The sequence below is a fragment of the Lepidochelys kempii genome, chromosome 2 (assembly GCF_965140285.1).
Source record: "Lepidochelys kempii isolate rLepKem1 chromosome 2, rLepKem1.hap1, whole genome shotgun sequence".
In the NCBI taxonomy this organism is placed as follows: domain Eukaryota; kingdom Metazoa; phylum Chordata; order Testudines; family Cheloniidae; genus Lepidochelys; species Lepidochelys kempii.
The window spans coordinates 210340367-210358631 of NC_136381.1; the positions used below are offsets into that span (position 1 = coordinate 210340367).

Below are 18265 nucleotides of genomic sequence, written 5' to 3' on the forward strand. Positions count from 1 at the left end.
GAGGGCTCTTTAATCTATCATACATCTTCTCCCTGTGGGAGTATTTATAGAACACACATATTTGTGTAGTGTGGGCATAACCACACATGTGGGTAATGTTTGTGCTGCTGGAGTTCCAGTCGTATATCATTTCCAGTTATACATTGCTATTTAATAATTCTTCATTAAAGCTTGCACTCTGGGCTGAAGCTTGACATCCTATTTTTTTTTTTAAATTAAAAATCAACCCCTTTCCCCCCGTTTCTTAGAAGGCAACATATTCTTTAATTGGGATTAGTTTCTTTTTCTTTCAAAAGAGGGAAGGGGACAGGGGAAGTGCTGAAAAGTAGTTACAAGATCACAAAAAATTTGAATTTATAGCATCTCATCCAGAAATCTTAAAAAGCACTTTACAAACAGTACCTCTCAACACTATCACCCCCAAGGCAGAGAGGAGTATTGATTCCCAGTCCCAAATTCTAACTATTTAGATACATGGGATTTTAAGAACACTTTGACAGGTTTCAGAGTAGCAGCCGTGATAGTCTGTATTCGCAAAAAGAAAAGGAGTACTTGTGGCACATTAAAGACTAACCAATTTATTTGAGCATAAGCTTTTGTGAGCTTCATCCGATGAAGTGAGCTGTAGCTCACGAAAGCTTATGCTCAAATAAATTGGTTAGTCTCTAAGGTGCCACAAGTACTCCTTTTCTTTTTAAGAACACTTTATGACCTGAAAAGATATGGAATCCATGATAATGGCACTGTTATTATACCACAGTGACTGCACTGAAAGGAAGTAATTAGTCAATCAGGCCAATTTTCACTAAAAAAGTTAACTGCAAAATAGTATTTTGGCCTACTGGGTAAGTGGTGTATGTTTTCAAATTGGGTGTTCAACTAGTAGGCTCAGAGAGTGGAGTTTCTAACTCTGATTGTCTTATTGCGTGCATGTAAGATGCACCTACATATACTACTTTGCACTGGAAACTACTCATTACGTTGGAATACCATTAGTAAATATTTTGGGATAGTTTATAATTTGCCATTTAATTAACATTAATCTGAAACAAAATATTCCAGTTGTTAGCATGAATAAGTAATCATAAATTTAGCATTTGAGTAGTTTTCATCTTCAAAGCACTTTAGAAACATTACCTAATTAATTTCAACACTTCTGTGAAGTAGATAAATATTCTTATTTTCTGTTTTACAGGTGGGGAGACAGACAGAGGATAAGTGACTTGCCCAAGACTGCCCAGCAAATCCTATGTTACGTATCCAGGGCAATCAAAACAGGTAGTTTCACCCTTTTTAATTATTGATTTGTAATAATCCTTTAGACTGTAAAATCCTCAGGGGAGTGACTGTATCTTTCTCTCTCTCATAGAGCTAAGCACACTGTTGCCACTTCTCAAAAATATGTAATGAAAAGTAATGAAGTTACCCTCTTGTCAAATGACAAGTTAATCCAGTTAACCTGTTCTAGAATAGTTTCATTTAACAGTGGGAACAAGCTTCCACAAAGTACTTACTACTGGCGGTTCCCCCAGATCCAATTTCAAGTAGGAAAGTTTGGGAAGTATCTAGGATACACGGAGGCAGGAAGGGAGGCAACAATGGAGGGAGGAGAGTATGTGTTTGCTGTCACCCCAAAAGTGAAGAAATGGAGATCAATATAAAATGCAGTTTCTGACACTGTCAGTGTTCAAGTTAAGCAACTAGAGATTTAGCAATTCTTCCAACCTAGCTGCAAGGGAAACCTCCCTCAGCTGTGATCCTGTCAGCGCTCTTAAACTGAGCAAGCGTATGTCTTGCATATCCAGAGAAACCGCACAGGAGGGAGGGGGGAACAGAGTGCTGAACAAAACAAATAGGTAGGTTAATTATTCTTAATGATGCAGTAAAGGAAGGGAATTGAAAACAAGGGAAGAGGGTTTGTTGAAGAAGCTGCCATCTTTTGCATATGATGCAATAATGAGGGCCCTTAATAACCTGAGGTTGTTCAGATCCCAGAGCTCTTTTCACATCAGAGGGGTGCTTACCCTTGTGTCCTGACTAAATTCTAATTTCAGCCTTTTAATAATACCTTTATGTGACTGCATGGTACCAGATTTCTACTAAGCATAAGGCAAAGTTCTAAACGATAGGTTGACTGTATTCTAATTTCTGACCTAGATCGGATTTTACAGTGTGAGTATACAAAAAAGTGAATATGAGATCACTTCTATTCTTATTTTGCACGACTGCCATGCTGCCAAGCAATACATTCCAAAAATAGTAGAAGTAGCTTTATCAATAATTGTAGTGATTTGATGTATGAACAAAAACTAACAAATGGTCTTCCAAGTTACAAAGCAGCATAATTCCAATTTTAATATTCATGTTATCAAGATAACTCATCCACTAGTTTAGCTGGAAGACTAGAAACCAGTGTTTTATTCGTCTGCTCATAAGAGTCCTTCAGTTACGTGAACATGACTGCAATGAACTTTCTCTGTCCAATACTGATTAGCTGTTTGCTTCAACCTTCCTCCTCCCTCACAGTCTCTTTATCTTAGTTTCACTCCACACCTGCCCCTCTAATCCTCTTCTACCCCATCCTGATCCCTCCAGTTGATCCCCTTCTTAAGTAAATCCACCGCCCCCACCAAAAATTGTGGAACTTATATGCTGTTTGCCACTATCACATTGTTCACTCTGCTAGTGTGTTTTATCTTTTCTCCCACCCTGTGTCCGTCTTGTCTATTTAGTTTGTAAGATCTTCAGGACAAGGAGTATCTGTTACTCTGTTTGCTCACTCAGTGTCTATCACAATGGGGCCCTATTCCTGGTTGATCTTTAGGTACTACTGTAATAAAACATGATTATTAATCATTAATAACTTGTACGTGTAAAGAATATGGTCAGAAACAATATTTTATGGATAAATCCAAGAGTTAAAAAAACTGAATACCTAAGCCATTTTGTCCACCCACAGCAAATATTTTGTCTTTTACAAACACCAGCCCATGATTCTTCCTGGCTTCTATCATTGGACACAGCTCAGTCCACCTGAAAAAAATAAAAAAAATGAAGAGTTACTCACCTAGTTCTTGGTCATTTATTTACATTTCTTTCCCATCTTCTGGGATTGGGGAAAGGCAAGATATGGAGGAGGAAAGCTGCCTAAAGCACAGACCTCCAGTTTGCAGCCAGTCAGTCAAATATCCCGTGTTCCTATTCACTATTCCTGTCCCTTCTTCAGTAACTGCACAATTCTTCCTGGTTGTCTATAGTTTAGCTATTTAAAAAGCGAGCAAGTCCACAAGAGCTGCTAGTGACAAAGGGCATTAGCACTGGTACATACGTTTCTGTTGCTGGATCATAAACTTCACAGGAATTCAGGACCCTTCCAGAAACATTGTTTCCCAAACTTCCTCCACATACGTAAATCAGGCCACTTGCCTCCACCATCCCATGACTGCAACGCTGAGTCAGCATGCTGGGCTTTGTGTGCCAGCTTTCTGTTCTTGTATCATAGCATTCAAATAAATACAGAGCAGAATTTCCTTCAAGAAAACAAAGTAATACTTGAGCGGTCGCAATTTAAAAGAAAAACCGAACAATACTGAGTCAATACTTCAATCACTAGTAAAAGGGGAAAGCTGTTTTCTATCCCACTCCTCTCTACCTCGCCTCCCTAAAAATCCCCCCCAAAACTAGCTGGCCTTAAACCTGGGATAAGTTTTGATATCTGTACTTTAAAATTTAATGAAAGTCATTTGGATAGCTCAGGGAGGTGGATTAAAAGAAGAAATGAACAGAGACATGAGAAACTACATTTACACGTAATTGATAAAATGATAGTTTATCTGATGTCAGCTTACTTCCATGTGATTAGTAACCACTTAACTACAAAGCTACAATTTGATGTTTTACTTCTTTTCTGGGCATGGCAAGATGGCATGCGCCTCTCACTTTCTAAAGGTCATGTATCAGTGCCCTTCCCTTGAAAGGGCCAATCCAGTTCCTTCTGAAGTCAACAGAAAGCGTCCTATTGATTGCAACAGTAATTCAATGATACTTTAGCACCAGCTTAAGTGCTTATCTGAATCACGGCCCAATTGAAGAAGGTTGGATATGGTTTCCTCTAGCTACTCAGTCATTTTAACTCTTCATTCCATCAGATACCATCACTCAACTGAAGGCAAGGTATTTCCCCTTCCACTCTACCACTCTAGCAGGACTGAGCCTGCTACTTCTGCAGAACTCCAAACTCTTTCCTGACTTGGAAGGTAGGGATTCAAACCCTAGGAACCCATGTGGCAGAGCATTACATTTTCACTAGGCCATCAGGCCTGCATAGACGTCTATGAAACATATACATATATTGTACATATCAGACTAGCCAAACTGCACATTAACTAATTATGAAACAGGCTGTGTCACACCTTAGTTCCGTTTAGCAGGGACAACATGGGATAATAACAATCATAAAGCTAAACTACACATAGAATGGAGCATATTCTTCCTTTATATAAATATACACACTCATTAACACTAATGGGAATTGTGCAAGTTAGCATTAACAGGGAATGGCCACAGAACTTTATTTAAAAAAATCTGAAATACAACTTCAGTTCTGAATACATTATCAATGCAATATAAATGAATCTCTCTCTCTGTCTAAATAAAGTACAGAGTTCCATCACTTGTAATAGCTAACACAAATTTTCAAGTTAAAACTAAAATGCACTCCCACCAAAGCAATAAGGGGGAAAGAGGCCATATTAGCCAAAGTAGTCTACAGTGAATAAATAGAAATCAGCCAGTGAAATGCTCAACCTGGATTAAATTGGTCCCATGTTTTTCAGACTCTTATCATAGCCAAGCCCACAACACACAATAAGGTACTAGCTTGTTGAGTTTATTGAAAATTCTGTAATTTACAACTAAGTATTATAGGAAGATTAGGGAAAAAAATCTTTAGATATAAGACAGGTTAAAATGTTACTTATTCACGCTGATCTTAAACAGGATGGTAAAAGTTTGTCACAGTTTGAATAAAAATATTCTTCTGGACAATTGGCCAATGTTTGTCAAAGATTCCAAAATACACTGCCAAAATTAATTCTAACAGAATAGTAAGAGGAGAACTAAATTAGCTTGAATGTTTATAGTGAGAAAAGGAGAACTATACATTTTATTTAACTGAAAACACAGAAATCCTAGAAGAGTTTCCTATTACAGGTGTATTAACTTGACATGATATGCTGGGCAAAAAAGCCTATGCAGTCAAAGTTTCGGTCACACTACCTTCATGGACTGTTTTGGACAGAGAAGGCTAGGGTCTGAATATCACAGCATGAGATGAGGAAATGATTTGAAAGAGGGAAAACAGTTATTTCATATGTACAACACTAGATGGCAGCTATGAACTGTTGCCTTATCAATTGCAAAGTCAAACCTGATGGAAGTATTTTAAAATCAAATGCTATCTAAATATCACAACTTCCTATCAAGGGAATAATATTTCAGTGTTAAGCATTGATGATGATGGTGGTTTATCTTCTGCTTGCTTTATTCTGTAGCAAAGCAGAATTCAAAATGACTTACTATGAATGGTACTGTCACAGTATTAGATATTTTGGCAGACTGCAGAGCTTTTAGTTCTTACACAGCAATAATCTGTGTGATTCTACATACATTACATTGCAACAATTGGCCTGATGCAGACCTTACTTACATCAGGGTAAATTAGGCATAAGCCAATTGAAATACATTGAGTTAATACTAAACTTTGAAATCAGAACCAAGGCACTTGTCTAGGCAATAGTTTTATCTTCCTCTATGGGTTACAGGATCTTTTTGACTGTTACACAGTCAAAAATCTGTTTTTGAAGGAGAAAATTAACTTCTGCCTCGTTAACTGAAGTTAACAGAGAATGAAAGAAAAAAAAACAGCAAGAAGCAACTTTTTTCAACAAATAATCCCCTAAAATTGGGGGATAGGAAATCTGTTTCCATGAACAGTTAAGTATGGTTTTCCCTCCAATAAAAACAGACAGCATTTGAAAATACTATATAGTTACATTAAATGGCATTATTAAGATGGCTGATATTTGGGCTTCATATTTATTAGCCCCATTATGGTAAGACTATTAACAGAAATCTTATTCACACTAGCTACCCAAATGCAATGTCTTGGTGTTGCATTCGCGGTGACAAAGAAATCTTGGGCTACATTCTGCTATTACTGAACCAAAAGTCAGTGGAATTCACTGGGAGTTACACTAGTAAACAGAGAACAGAATTTGACCCCCAAAATGTATTTGCTTGCAGCTAATTTACTCCAGACAGTTGCAGTAATTTCTTTCTGACACAGATAAAAGATAGACTGTTAATTTTTACTCAGTAAAATATCATCTAAAAATGCAATAGAAATTGATAAAATCTCTCAGCATCTGGGAAAAGAGAGACCCTATTACTGAACAGAAGAACTTTACAGTCTAGTATTACAGCAACATGTATAGATTCTATTCAAACAAGGAAGTCATGCAACTAAAAAGCATTTAATGTATTTTTTTTTTTTTTTAAAAAGATTGTGTCTTACCCACTTCTGAACCACCAGATGTATAAATTTTGCCCTCTGCAGCACAGGCTGCAAGGCTATCTCGAGGCGTTGGAGGTCCCAGTTTGGAATACCAGCTATCCTTCACCACATTGTAGCAGTCCATTCGCTTTATAGGGAAGAGTTGGGAGCCACCCAAAATATAAACTACATTGTCCCAGAAGACACAAGCTGCATCTCTGCGCTTTTCAAAGGGACATCGGATGTCTGTCCAGCTGTAATCCTGCATTATAAAGAACAGGTAATGTCTACCTGCAGTGAGAGTTTTCAAAACAAAGATTTTCACAGAGATTTAGACATGATCAATTTTAAGTTTCCTTTTCAAAACAAAACACCAGTACTGTGAATTGAAGAACACTCCTCAGGCACATACATTTTGAAAAATTCTCTTAGACACACATGCAGTTAGCTGCAATGAACCATGGCAGTACCAATTTCTATTTTCTTATTCCTTTTGTGCACCCAAAACAGCTTCCTGAGAATTGAGACTTTAATAAAAGCACAAAAAACCCCCCAAAAACAGATTTGACCTCCTACCACCATCATGTCAGAAACTACATCTTGTCTATGTATTTCTTTTATGGGACTGGAAGAAGACATCTGATACAGAGAAAACACGCTACAGAATAAAAATATGCCCAATTTTACAAAAGAGAGTGTTAAAAGTTTGTATCTCACATAGAGCTCTAATTGCTATGACAGCTAGGAGCTTGTTTACAATATTTACCAACACGTTATACATAGCTATCCACAGTGGATAGCACTAATAAAAACTGATAATGCTGTGGGCAGAAATGTTAGCAGCCACACTGTCAGGGATCTGAGTTCTAACAGACTGCAAGAAGACACAAGCACCAAACATGGTGGTAATGAGCGGGGGACCTTCGCCGGAAAGTCCTAGAAACATCCAACCGAGGAGCTGACCACACACAGTGATGGCATATAGCACAAGAGGCAGCTTTTGAACAGCTACATCTCAGATCGTTCAGAGCTTTAAAAGATTTTTACCAACAGCTTAAATTGCACCCAGTGGTGCACAGGGAGCCAGTGAAAAGATTTGAGCATAGGGATTACACATGCATCACCCTACTCCATTCAGATGAAGGGTGGCAGCGTTCTGCACTAGCTAAAGTTGCTGGGTGGTCTTCAGGATAACCTTAAGTATATGTATTTCAAGGAGGTAGCATGAATGATACTTTGGTCAGACATGGAGAAAGAAATGTTACCAATATCTGGACTCAATGTAAAGATAACAGAGCTAAGTAAAATCAATATATTGACGACCGCAGCCCAAAAAATCTTGCAATCTGCCTTAGGAGTTTCACGCACATCAAAGGTTGACAAGATGCACGCAGACTTTGGTGATAATGAGTAATGGGCTAGCACTAATTTCTTGAGCCTATGTGACAGGCTGGCTCGCCCCTTATGGGGAGTCAGGCTTAGCCTTGCCTGTGATGGATCAGTTCTCCCCCAAGTGGATCAGGTGGCTGAAGGACCCACCTGGGAGGGCAGATAGTCTCCAAGGTGCCACAAATACTCCTTGTTTTTTTTTGCCTATGTAGACTAACACGGCTACAACTCTGAAATAAAGGGCTGGGAGTATTCAGCTGGTGAGAAGAGCCGCAGGAGGAAAGTTCTGTGCTGTGACTGGCCCTGAAGGGAGAAGGTGGCAGGAAAGGAGGTTCCTCTGGCAGGCCCTGGAAAGGGCCAAAACCCAGGCAGATGGCCAGGAGGGAGATTAGGAATCAGGATCCAGTCTGCTCAGAAAGGCTCCAGGGAGAAGCCTTGCGGGTCAGCAGCTTGGATCGGAGGTAGGCCTCTGGGGAGAAAAATCTGCCCCACTCTTGTGGGGCATTGACAGAAGGGCCCTCCCAAGGGTGGTGGAAGGCCATTCTATTTTATGTTACCTGTGGGACTACTGTTTATCAGCATGACGCTGTATGGAATTTGGGGGACACTATGGATATTACAAACATTAATTTTGTAAAATTGCAATGAGTTGTGCCAGATATGTCATGTAAGATATCTGCAAAAATGATATAATTTGCCAAATATGATAATCTCATTTATGTATTTGAATCACCTTTGTATTATGGGTTATGGATATGTATGTCTGTATTACAAAACTTGTACTATGCTTCTGGGTGACACTCCCAGACAGTTTGGCATCAGTACTGCCTAGCCTGCTTGATGGCCCATTAAAGACCATCAGCTATACAACTGACCCATTGAGAGAAGGCAGATACACCTTATGACTCAGCAAGGCATACAGTGACATGCCTATGGACAGAAAAGGCTTCCAAGCCACGTACTGGGCAGCTTGTGTTTGAAACAAAGGAAGCACAAGCCGCATGGCAAAAGACTATAAAAGGCAGCTATATCGTCTCCAATCCTGCTTCTTACCTCTGGAGGAACGTGGCTACAAACTGAAGCTCTGAACAAAGCACTGAATGATCCATCCAAGCTGTGGATGTATTCCAGAGGGACTTTCAAGCCAGCAAACTCACCAATACTTTGAATCTTTGTATGTATGTGACTGTTCTACCATTTAACAACTCTCTTCTTGTTCTTTTTTCTTTATAATAAACCTTTAGGTTTAGACACTAAAGGATTGGCTGGCAGCGTGGTATTTTAGGTAAGATTCAAACCTGTTCTGACCTGGTAACGTGGCTGACCCTTTGGGGTCAAAAGAACATTTTTGTATATGTGAGCAGAGTTTTTTTAAAGTAACTTCTCACTGTACCGGACCTAGGTGCTGACTGGGAGCCAGAGAACTGGAATGCAATAAAGGGGTTGTGGGATTTCTTTTTTTGCTTCTTGATAACCAGTGTGGGGGATAGGAAGCAGAGTCTGTGACTGGTTGGGGAGTTTAACTTCAGTGTTACCCACCAGTCTTGGAAGCATCTGCTCTCCCTTTTGCAGGCTGCCCTGACCTTGGCATTCCCAGTGAGGGCTGCCCCAGGCACCCTGGGTCACAATCAGTAAAGTCACATGAGAGGATGCTGTTTAGGCTGACCCTCCCAACAGCTTCCAGAGAAGGTATGCTACAGCATTGGAAAAACACTAGCCTAAGTAAGGAATACTCAAACCTCAAGTTCTCTTGCTGCTTTGTGTAAGATCATCCTGTTTTCTACCTGATTTCATTGCAAAAAGCTTCTCTCCCTCAACCGCAGAGGAGATCTAGTGGGTTTGACCCCATGCAGCATGAGGAGAGGCTTCAACATGCCAGCGCTGTGTGGGACTTTGTCACATGCAGGGCTCAGCTCCTGGCCAGCGCCCCGGGCCCTAGGGTCTTGGGCCTGGGCTTTCCCAGGGCTCTGGCCCAGCCACAGGCAGCGGGGGAAGGAAGGAGCCTGCAGGCCAGGCTGTTGGCGAGCTGAGAGCTCCGACCAGGGGCTGGTTCTCCACACAGCACTGCGAATGGGACGTGCCCCGCTGGAGGGGATATGGAGGAGCAGCGGGGCTTGGTGGGGATGATGGGGCAAAGCCATAGGTGCCAACTTCTCATGGCACCTGTGGGTGCTCGTGCACCCCCCACCCCTGCCCAGCCCCATTTCCAACCCCTTCCCCAAAGTCCCCGCCCCAACTCTGCCCCTCTGGACCCCTCCCCAAATCCTCAACCCAGCCCCACCTCCTCCCCTGAGTGCGCTGCGTTCCCCCTCCTCCCCACTCCCTCCCAGGCTTGCCGAGCGAAACAGATGTTTCGCGGCGGAAAGCACTGGGAGCTAGGGGAAAAAGCGGGAGCACTCAGGGGAGGAGGCAGAGCGGAGGTGAGCTGGGACGGGGAGCTGCTGGTGGGTGTAGAGCACCCACCAATTTTTCCCCGTGGGTGCTCCAGCCCTGGAGCACCCACAAAGTTGGCGCTTATGGGTAAAGCAGGGAGAGGACAGCGAGAGGGGAAGCACATAAAGGGCCGATGCGTAGGCAGCAGAGGCGACATGTAACCGGATGCCACCTGGCGCCTGCTCACACTCACCAACCATCGCAGCTCATAGCCAGTGCCTCCTGGAAACAGGACGGAGGGTAGGATCCTGCTGGCCAAGAGCCGGCACACAGCGGGGGCTGTGCTGACAGACCAGCAGGGGGAGTGGCCGGCCCCGCGCGCTGCATCTTCAGCCCACCGCCAAACTTGCACACCCTCCCCCACCGTTGGCCACTAGACCCCTTCCCCTCACCCCGCTGGTGGGCTGGCAGCAGGGATCCAGCTAGTACTGATGGGGAGGGGCGAGACAGAAAATACGGGATGATTTACCCATTTTTAAGGAAGAGTTGGGACACCTGCAGGAGGGATCAAATATGGGACTGTCCGGTCATCCTAATGATGCACCATTCTTTCCCCCTCTTAGTGAGGGAAGGGCATGCATCACAGGAGCCCTCAGCCATGGTACATCTAGGAAAGCAGAATTTAACTTTAAAAAGGACACTTAATTGACTAAATAGCATGTTGACAAAAGGTAGAAATAGCTTCCAACCACTCCTCCTAATTTCCGTGCCAGTGTGTGCAATCACTTTTTTTTTTTTTTTTTATTTTAAATGGTTTTCCTCTTCCCCATTTTATGAAAAAGGAAAAAACAAACAGGAAAACTGACTAGAAGTTTGTACAGGAGAAATTCTGCATTTGATAGCACTTTGTGTACTAAATAAAGAACCTGAAAGAAATCTTTTGCACCTTTTACACTTATTTGTAACACTAGTAGAGAAAACATTTTACGGAGAAGTGCAATTTTTGCAAGTTGATTGTGTCCCTTTAACACTCAAGTTTCTTCACTTTTGTGGGATTTAAATGATATTTTATCTCCTACAATAGCAGATGTCATGCAACCACCATGTTGTTACTCTATTACATTTTTTTAGTATTACTCCAAGAAGGCTACTCAACAATCTAGTTTGGAGAAGTATTATATAATCACAGCAAGGGATGACTCAGAGACATATGGAAAGGCAGGACTTTCCAAGGTTAAACACCAGCTAAATCCCAAAATAAAAGGATAGCAACATGGGACTCAATGATCCTTCTATAACCTGTAGAAGACACTAACTGGGATCCCTGTGGGTTTATTTAATGATAACGTTCTAAAGCCCCAGTCCAGCAAAGCACTTAAGTACCAGCTTTGCTGAATGAGGGCATTAACAACAGTGTTGGTTCCTACACAGAACTTAATTCCTTTGTGATTTGTCATCTGAAATTCCTTCCTAAGTCATGGTGGGGTTTTGTTTGTTTTTAAATATTGATGACAGGTTGAGGAAGATGCTTAATCACCCTCTTTGAAGACAATGCTCCTTCCCACCAAATAGCTTCCCCTTCCAAATTACTGGAATAGAAACAACCTTTAGCAGTGTTTCTTCAATAGGAAGAAACTCTCTACATTAAAGTTAAATATGAAGGACTACCTCTCTATCAAACCTGTGTGCAGCAGGCTGCATATAACTGAGTTTCATTCTTTACTAAGGCCCTGTAAAGATTTACATATGTGCTTAACTTTTTGCACTGAGAGCAGTCATACTGATTTCCATGAGATCACTGGCAATACGTAAAATTAAGCATGTGCGCCAATCTTTGCGGGATTAGAGCCTTAGATTGCAAACGCTTTGTCCGTGTGCATATACCACATCAAGCATACTGGGGCCTTGATCCTTGCTTGGTGGCTTCTAGGCGATACCACAATACTAATTTAATAAAAGATTAATTACAGTGCTGCTTGAGAGACTTATTAAAAGCTCTTTCGGTATTGTTGGTGTTGAGTAAATACAGAACTGCTCAACATATACCAAATGGAACATCTAATATATGGCTAGTTAGCAGCACAAGTGTATGAGCAGCAGCCAGTGTTCACAGAATGCTTTTACCCAGTCTTTAATTCTCAGATCTCCAATTACCCACTTGTCACTCCTCTTTAATGTGACACCTTCAAGGCCATATAACTCAGGAGGAGTTCTTCTGACCAAGCAGGGCTACACAAAGCTCCATCCACAGTCAAATAATTCTGACCTTGTGATGGGTCAGAGTAATTGTTGCAGAACATTGGAAAATTCAAAAGGCTCCATGTGGTCTGACTCAAACCATTTTACTTGTAATATCTCATTTAGGTTTCGGTTGAAGATCACCTGACAGCAAACACAACCTTTCTTCAAGTTGCAAGTTATTGCCTTGCAGCACACACAGAACATATATCAGGGGCTTTTACAAGATTAAACCTTCAAAAAAAAATATCTAGGGATTCTGTACTAGTTTATATAGTTATTAATGGGTCTTCCCCCCTTTTACCTCAATTAACAGGAAGTACTTATTATGGAATTTAGCCTTTTTATTATTAATGTTGGCAAAGAGACTGGATAAGCCAAGGTAACAGAACTACCAATTAATGACTGAACCTGTAGCACTCAGAGCCAGTTTCCATTCTGCCTTAAAATAATTTCATACTTTACCTATGTGATCTGAGATTAAGAGAAACAATTTGATCTAACACAGAGAGTCAAAGCACACTGCATACATCACAGCCTTGTTAAAATGTCAGAAAAAAGTAACTGTTTGAAGAGGATGAATAGACTGATCAAAGAAAATAGGTATAGTCTCAAATGTGCATTGCACCTTTCCGAACAACTCCTTGCTGGGAATTCATCATTTTAATGGAAATGATATCCTACCATATAAATCTCCACTCTTGTTTCCTACAAAGACAGCGTTCATATATATATTTTTTTAGTATGTGAATCAAGTGATCGAAGGGGTAAAGTGTAATTATTTAGGAGTCCACAGTTCCTAATAGCAGTACATCATTGGAGACAGAGAATTTAAGTGCTCTTAGAGCCAAGTGACAGATGCAGGTATAGGAAAGAGCAAGTCTGGTTAAATTTTCCTGGATTTCAAGGGAGACATCTGTGCACAAAAAGGAAGAGACATGGAATGAAAGCCTAATCCCAGTGAAGTCAATGAGAATTTTGCCATTCGCTTCAAATGGAACCCAAGATTTTACCCAGGGACTCCTACATTCTGAATCATAGATTCTGTGGCCTCAAATGGCCCTTCACAGTCTACCAAAAACACACACAGCATACAGCCATTTGAAACTGTAACATATATTTGATATGCCAATTTTACAGCAATAAGTCTGATATGGTATATTGCTATGTGGTATTTTTATAAAAACACATCACCCCAATAAATTTTTAAAATAGATGATATCAGTGTGTGTTAGGATTCTTGTGTGTGTTGAGGTGACAGTGGAGAGCATAGATAATCTTTCTGTAAGCAGCTGAGATTACCAGAGTATATATACACTGCATACCATCCAAATTTACTCTCTTCCTGCAGTTTGGGATTTATTAGTAACTGAAATAAAAAAATTAGCATTATACCAAAATAAATAAATAAAAATCAATAAAGCACACATTAAATGGATTAAGAACTGGCTAATTGACAGTTCTCAAAAATTAGTCAAGGGAGAATCATCACTGAATGGGGACGTTTCTAGTGGGATTCCAAAGGGATCAGTACTAGGCCTCATGCTATTATTTTCATCAATGATCTGGAAGTAAATATAAAATCATCGCTGATAACATTTTCTAATGATACTTAGAATTGTGGAATGGTAAATGATGAGCACAGAGCAGTCACACAGAGCAACCTGGATTGCTTGGTAGGCTTGGTCCATTCAAACAAAATATACCTTAATACAGTAGAGTCGCATCTTACGTGGAGGTTAGGTTCTAAAGTCAGCATGTAAGGCAAAAATTGCCTATAGTCAAAATTACCCTTGAAAATCCCTTAAATCGCCTATAAAGTACAGTATATTGCACATGGTTTTGCATATACAACCCCGTACAGTAATGTATAAATGTATAATGTATACAATATATAATAAAGAGTACATATGCAAAATATAATTTTACAGTACTGTATTTTTAATTACAGGGGGTCATCAGGGTTTGACGTCAATCCAGGAGACGGAGGTGACGGAGAGCATGGGTGACGGAAAGTGAGTCGTAGACGAAGAGGTTGGCTCTGGTTCAGCTCGAGAAGTTGATTTCGTAGGCTCATCTGCTGCTGGTTGTTTTTCCTTGAAAAACATGGTGATCGGCAACTGTCGCTGTTGTCTCTTGAGCTGTTCAAACATTTCTTGATACGGTCTCAAATCGTAATGTAATACTACATGTGATTTTGAGGCTTCGTTCCACAGAGGGATCGTATTCAGAAATTAAATCATTCAAGTGTTTCGCTGCTTGGAACACTTCAGCAAATTTATGAAGATTCCAGTTTGCTGGTTCTTCCTGTTCATCGTCATCTTCGTCTTCTGTAGACTATTTTATCAGTTCCTCTAACTCTTCATCAGTCAATGTTTCTCTATGGGTCTCAATTAATTCTTCAATTTCTTCCTCAAGGATGTCGATGAAGCCATCACCACCCACTTGCCTGGCCACATGAACAATGCGTTTCACTTCTTTGTCAATGGTTGGTAAACCCTTAAAATCATTCACACATTCTTTCCATAGGTTTCGCCAACATGCATTGACTGTTTCAGGCTTGATTGCATCCATTGCCTGTTTAATATAAGTGATGTAATCGGCAATGTTGAAGGACTCCCAAACACTCCATCACATTAAGATTAGGATCAGCATCCATAGTGCTACGTATCCATGAGAATGTAAGTCTCATGTATGTGGCCTTGAAACAGTGAATCACGCCTTGGTCGAGAGGTTGGAGGATGGAGGTGTATTGGGGAGGAGAAAAGACTTCAACGTCATTATGTGCAAATCGGAGTGCCGCAGGGTGGCCAGGAGCATTGTCTATGACCAGTAACACTTTAAAGTCAAGTCCTTTCTCTTCGAGGTACTGCCTGACCTCCAGAATGAAACACTTGTGGAACCAATCCAGAAATAATGCTGCCGTCACCCGAGCCTTTTTATTTGATTCCCAGAACACAGGCAGGAGATTTTTGTTCTTGCCTTTTAGGTCACGGGGATTTGCAGCAGAGCAAGCCCGACTTTATTAAATGCCCAGCCGCATTGCCACAAAATAACTCAGTCACACTGTCTTTAGCTGCTTTGAAGCCAGGGGCTTGTCTTTCTGATTTTGAAATGTAAGTGCGGTTGGGCATTTTTTACCAGAAGAGCCCAGTCTCGTCAGCATTAAAAACTTGTTCCGGAAGATAGCTCTTTTCTTCTATGATTTTCTTTAATTGTTCAGGGTAGGCTTTGGCTGCCTCTTCATTGGCAGATACAGCTTCACCAGTAGTCTGCACATTTTTGAGGTTGAAGCAGTTCCTAAAACTGTTAAGCCAACCTTGGCTGGCTTTAAATTCCTTTTCATCAGAAGGCTGTCCCTCTTCGGCGGGAGGTCTGAACAGCGCGTAGAGGCTAAGAGCCTTTTCTCGCAACATGTTGCCATCGATAGGCACACGTTTACGGATCATGTCTTCCAGCCATAAGTTTAATGCCTTTTCAGTCTTCACTAAAGTCTTATCACACACCTGGCTCATCACCTTAGCAGTTATTGGAGCACTTGATGCCACGGCTTGACGGATTTCTCTCTCACTAATCTTGAAGGCACGGATGCTAGATTTGTTGCAGCCATATTTACACGCCACACTGGAGACTGACATACTATCACTCAATAAGTCCATCACAGCCAGTTTTTCCTCCAGCGTTGGAACAAATCGCTGTTTCTTCTGTTGAGCACCAGATGAAGTAGTTGGCTTGCATTTAGGGGCCATGTTGTACAAAAAATACATATTTTTAAACACTAGAATCACACTCAGCGTGGCGAGATGCTCACGCTATGAGAGGCATGTGGGAACTGAGACCGACTCAGGGAACAGTAGATTCACGTCTCCCATCTCACACTCACTCCGGGGCATACGCTCATTGAGTGGAATGGTGGGTGGAATCACCTGCACTGTTTACAGGTATCTTGTTTTTTATTTTGTTTTTTTGCCGAGCGCATACAGTTGAATTCACGCAAGTTAAATGCACGTATGATGAGACTCACTTGTACAGCCAAATGCAAAGTGATATATGTACGAACAAGGAAAGCAGGCTATACCTAGAGAATTGGGGACTGTATCCTGAAAGTCAGGGACTCTGAAGTGAACAACTTAGCATGAGCTCCCAGAGCCATGCTGTGGCAAGCAAGGCTAATGCGATCCTTGGAGATGCATGCTGGGGAGTAGGAAGGCGATTTTAATTCTATACACAGCATTAGTGAGACTGTACTGTGTACAGTTCTGGTGTCTCCATTTTAAAAAGGCTGTTGAAAAACTGGAGAGGGTGAAGAAGAGGGCCACAAAAATTATTTAAGGAGAAAATGTCTTACGGTGAGAGACTTAAAGAGCTTGATCTGTGTAGCTAATCAAAAAGAAGACTGGGAGGTATCTTGATTAGAGGGTATAAGTACCTTGACAGGGAGAAAATACTGGGTATTAAAGGGCTCTTTAATTTACTGGAGAAAGGCATAACAAGAACCAGAGCCTAGAAACTGAAGCCAGACAAGTTCAGATTGGAAATAAGACACATTTTGACAGTGAGGGTGATTAATCCTGGGAACAAAATACCAAGGGAAGCAGTGGATTCTCCCATCTCTTGAGGTCTTCAAATCACAACTGGTTGCCTTTCTGAAAGATGTGCTTTAGCCAAGCACAAGTTGTTGGGCTCAGTGCAGGCATAACTGGGTGAAATTTAAGTGCCTAGAGTATACAGGAAGTCAGAATAGATGATCTAATGGTCCATTCTGGCCTCAGTCTTTGACTCTCTGAATCTCCAAGCTTGGCTGGTTTCTAAGATTTTTAATTAAAGATCCTCTTCTGCCCAACAGTTAGTTCCCTTGGTTTCAGAAAGGCTCCCACTCCACTTAGATGCTGGCTAGAACTAACAAGATGCACCCACCACTGTGACTCAGTAGTAATTACCTGTCATCTTTATGCAGAGCTCAAGCACCTAATATCAGAATGATGGGGGGGAGGGGGGGAGAAAACAAAAAAACCCCACCTTGCATTTTGTAAAAGTGTTCTGGAATCTGTTGTGCTATCATACATTCAAACCTCTTAATTTACACTAAAAAGGTCTTTTTGGCTCTTGAAGAGTATGCAGTTCTATCAGTTTTTAATTTTTTATATCAAAGGTTGATCAGTAAATGTGACAAGGTACAATTAATATGAATACAAAATTGGCTAAGAGACACCAACTTCAATTCTAGTCAATTTAAAAAAAAGCAGAGAAAAGTACAATTTTTAAAATTGACGATGTCCCTTTAGATCTCTCCTCACACAACGCATTCCTACTTAATTGCTTTATGCTCGTGTTTCCCGGTATTTATCTGTTTCCAACAACAAGGATAGCATTGCTGTTAAAGCTCTTGAATAGTTATACTAAATCAGTTTTATATCAATTACTGCAGAGAAATAAGTTTGGTACCATTAATAAAAATTAAGTACTGTATGTAAATAGGTAGTTTTAAGAATATCAAAAAGTTAACCTTGCTCTTTAAACATTAAGCTGTTGGGCCCAGGACCATATTGTGATGCTGCACCCCATATTCTTCATAAAAATATTGTTATAATATGAATATGTCATAACTAAGATATGTTTCATGCAAGATGGATCATGTGAGATATCATTGGAAAGGTTATGATTTACTGATGTGATTATCCAACTTGTATGCATGTATCATTTCTGTATCTG

At 40.8% G+C, this 18265-nt stretch overlaps 1 protein-coding gene across 4 annotated transcripts in view; it reads right to left on the reverse strand.

Moving 5' to 3' along the window:
- KLHL7 (kelch like family member 7) overlaps positions 1-18265 on the reverse strand; it is a 49365-nt gene that overhangs the window by 6734 nt on the left and 24366 nt on the right. For all 4 annotated transcript variants that reach the window (XR_012157521.2, XR_012157520.2, XR_012157519.2 and 1 more), the window contains exons 8-10: positions 6575-6815; positions 3329-3530; positions 2936-3033 (exon numbers count right to left, since the gene is read on the reverse strand). Coding sequence is in view for 1 of the 4 variants with exons in the window: in XM_073333725.2 (XP_073189826.1) it covers positions 2936-3033; positions 3329-3530; positions 6575-6815 (541 nt within the window). In the remaining 3 variants the exon portion in view is untranslated. The remainder of the gene's footprint in view (positions 1-2935; positions 3034-3328; positions 3531-6574; positions 6816-18265) is intronic.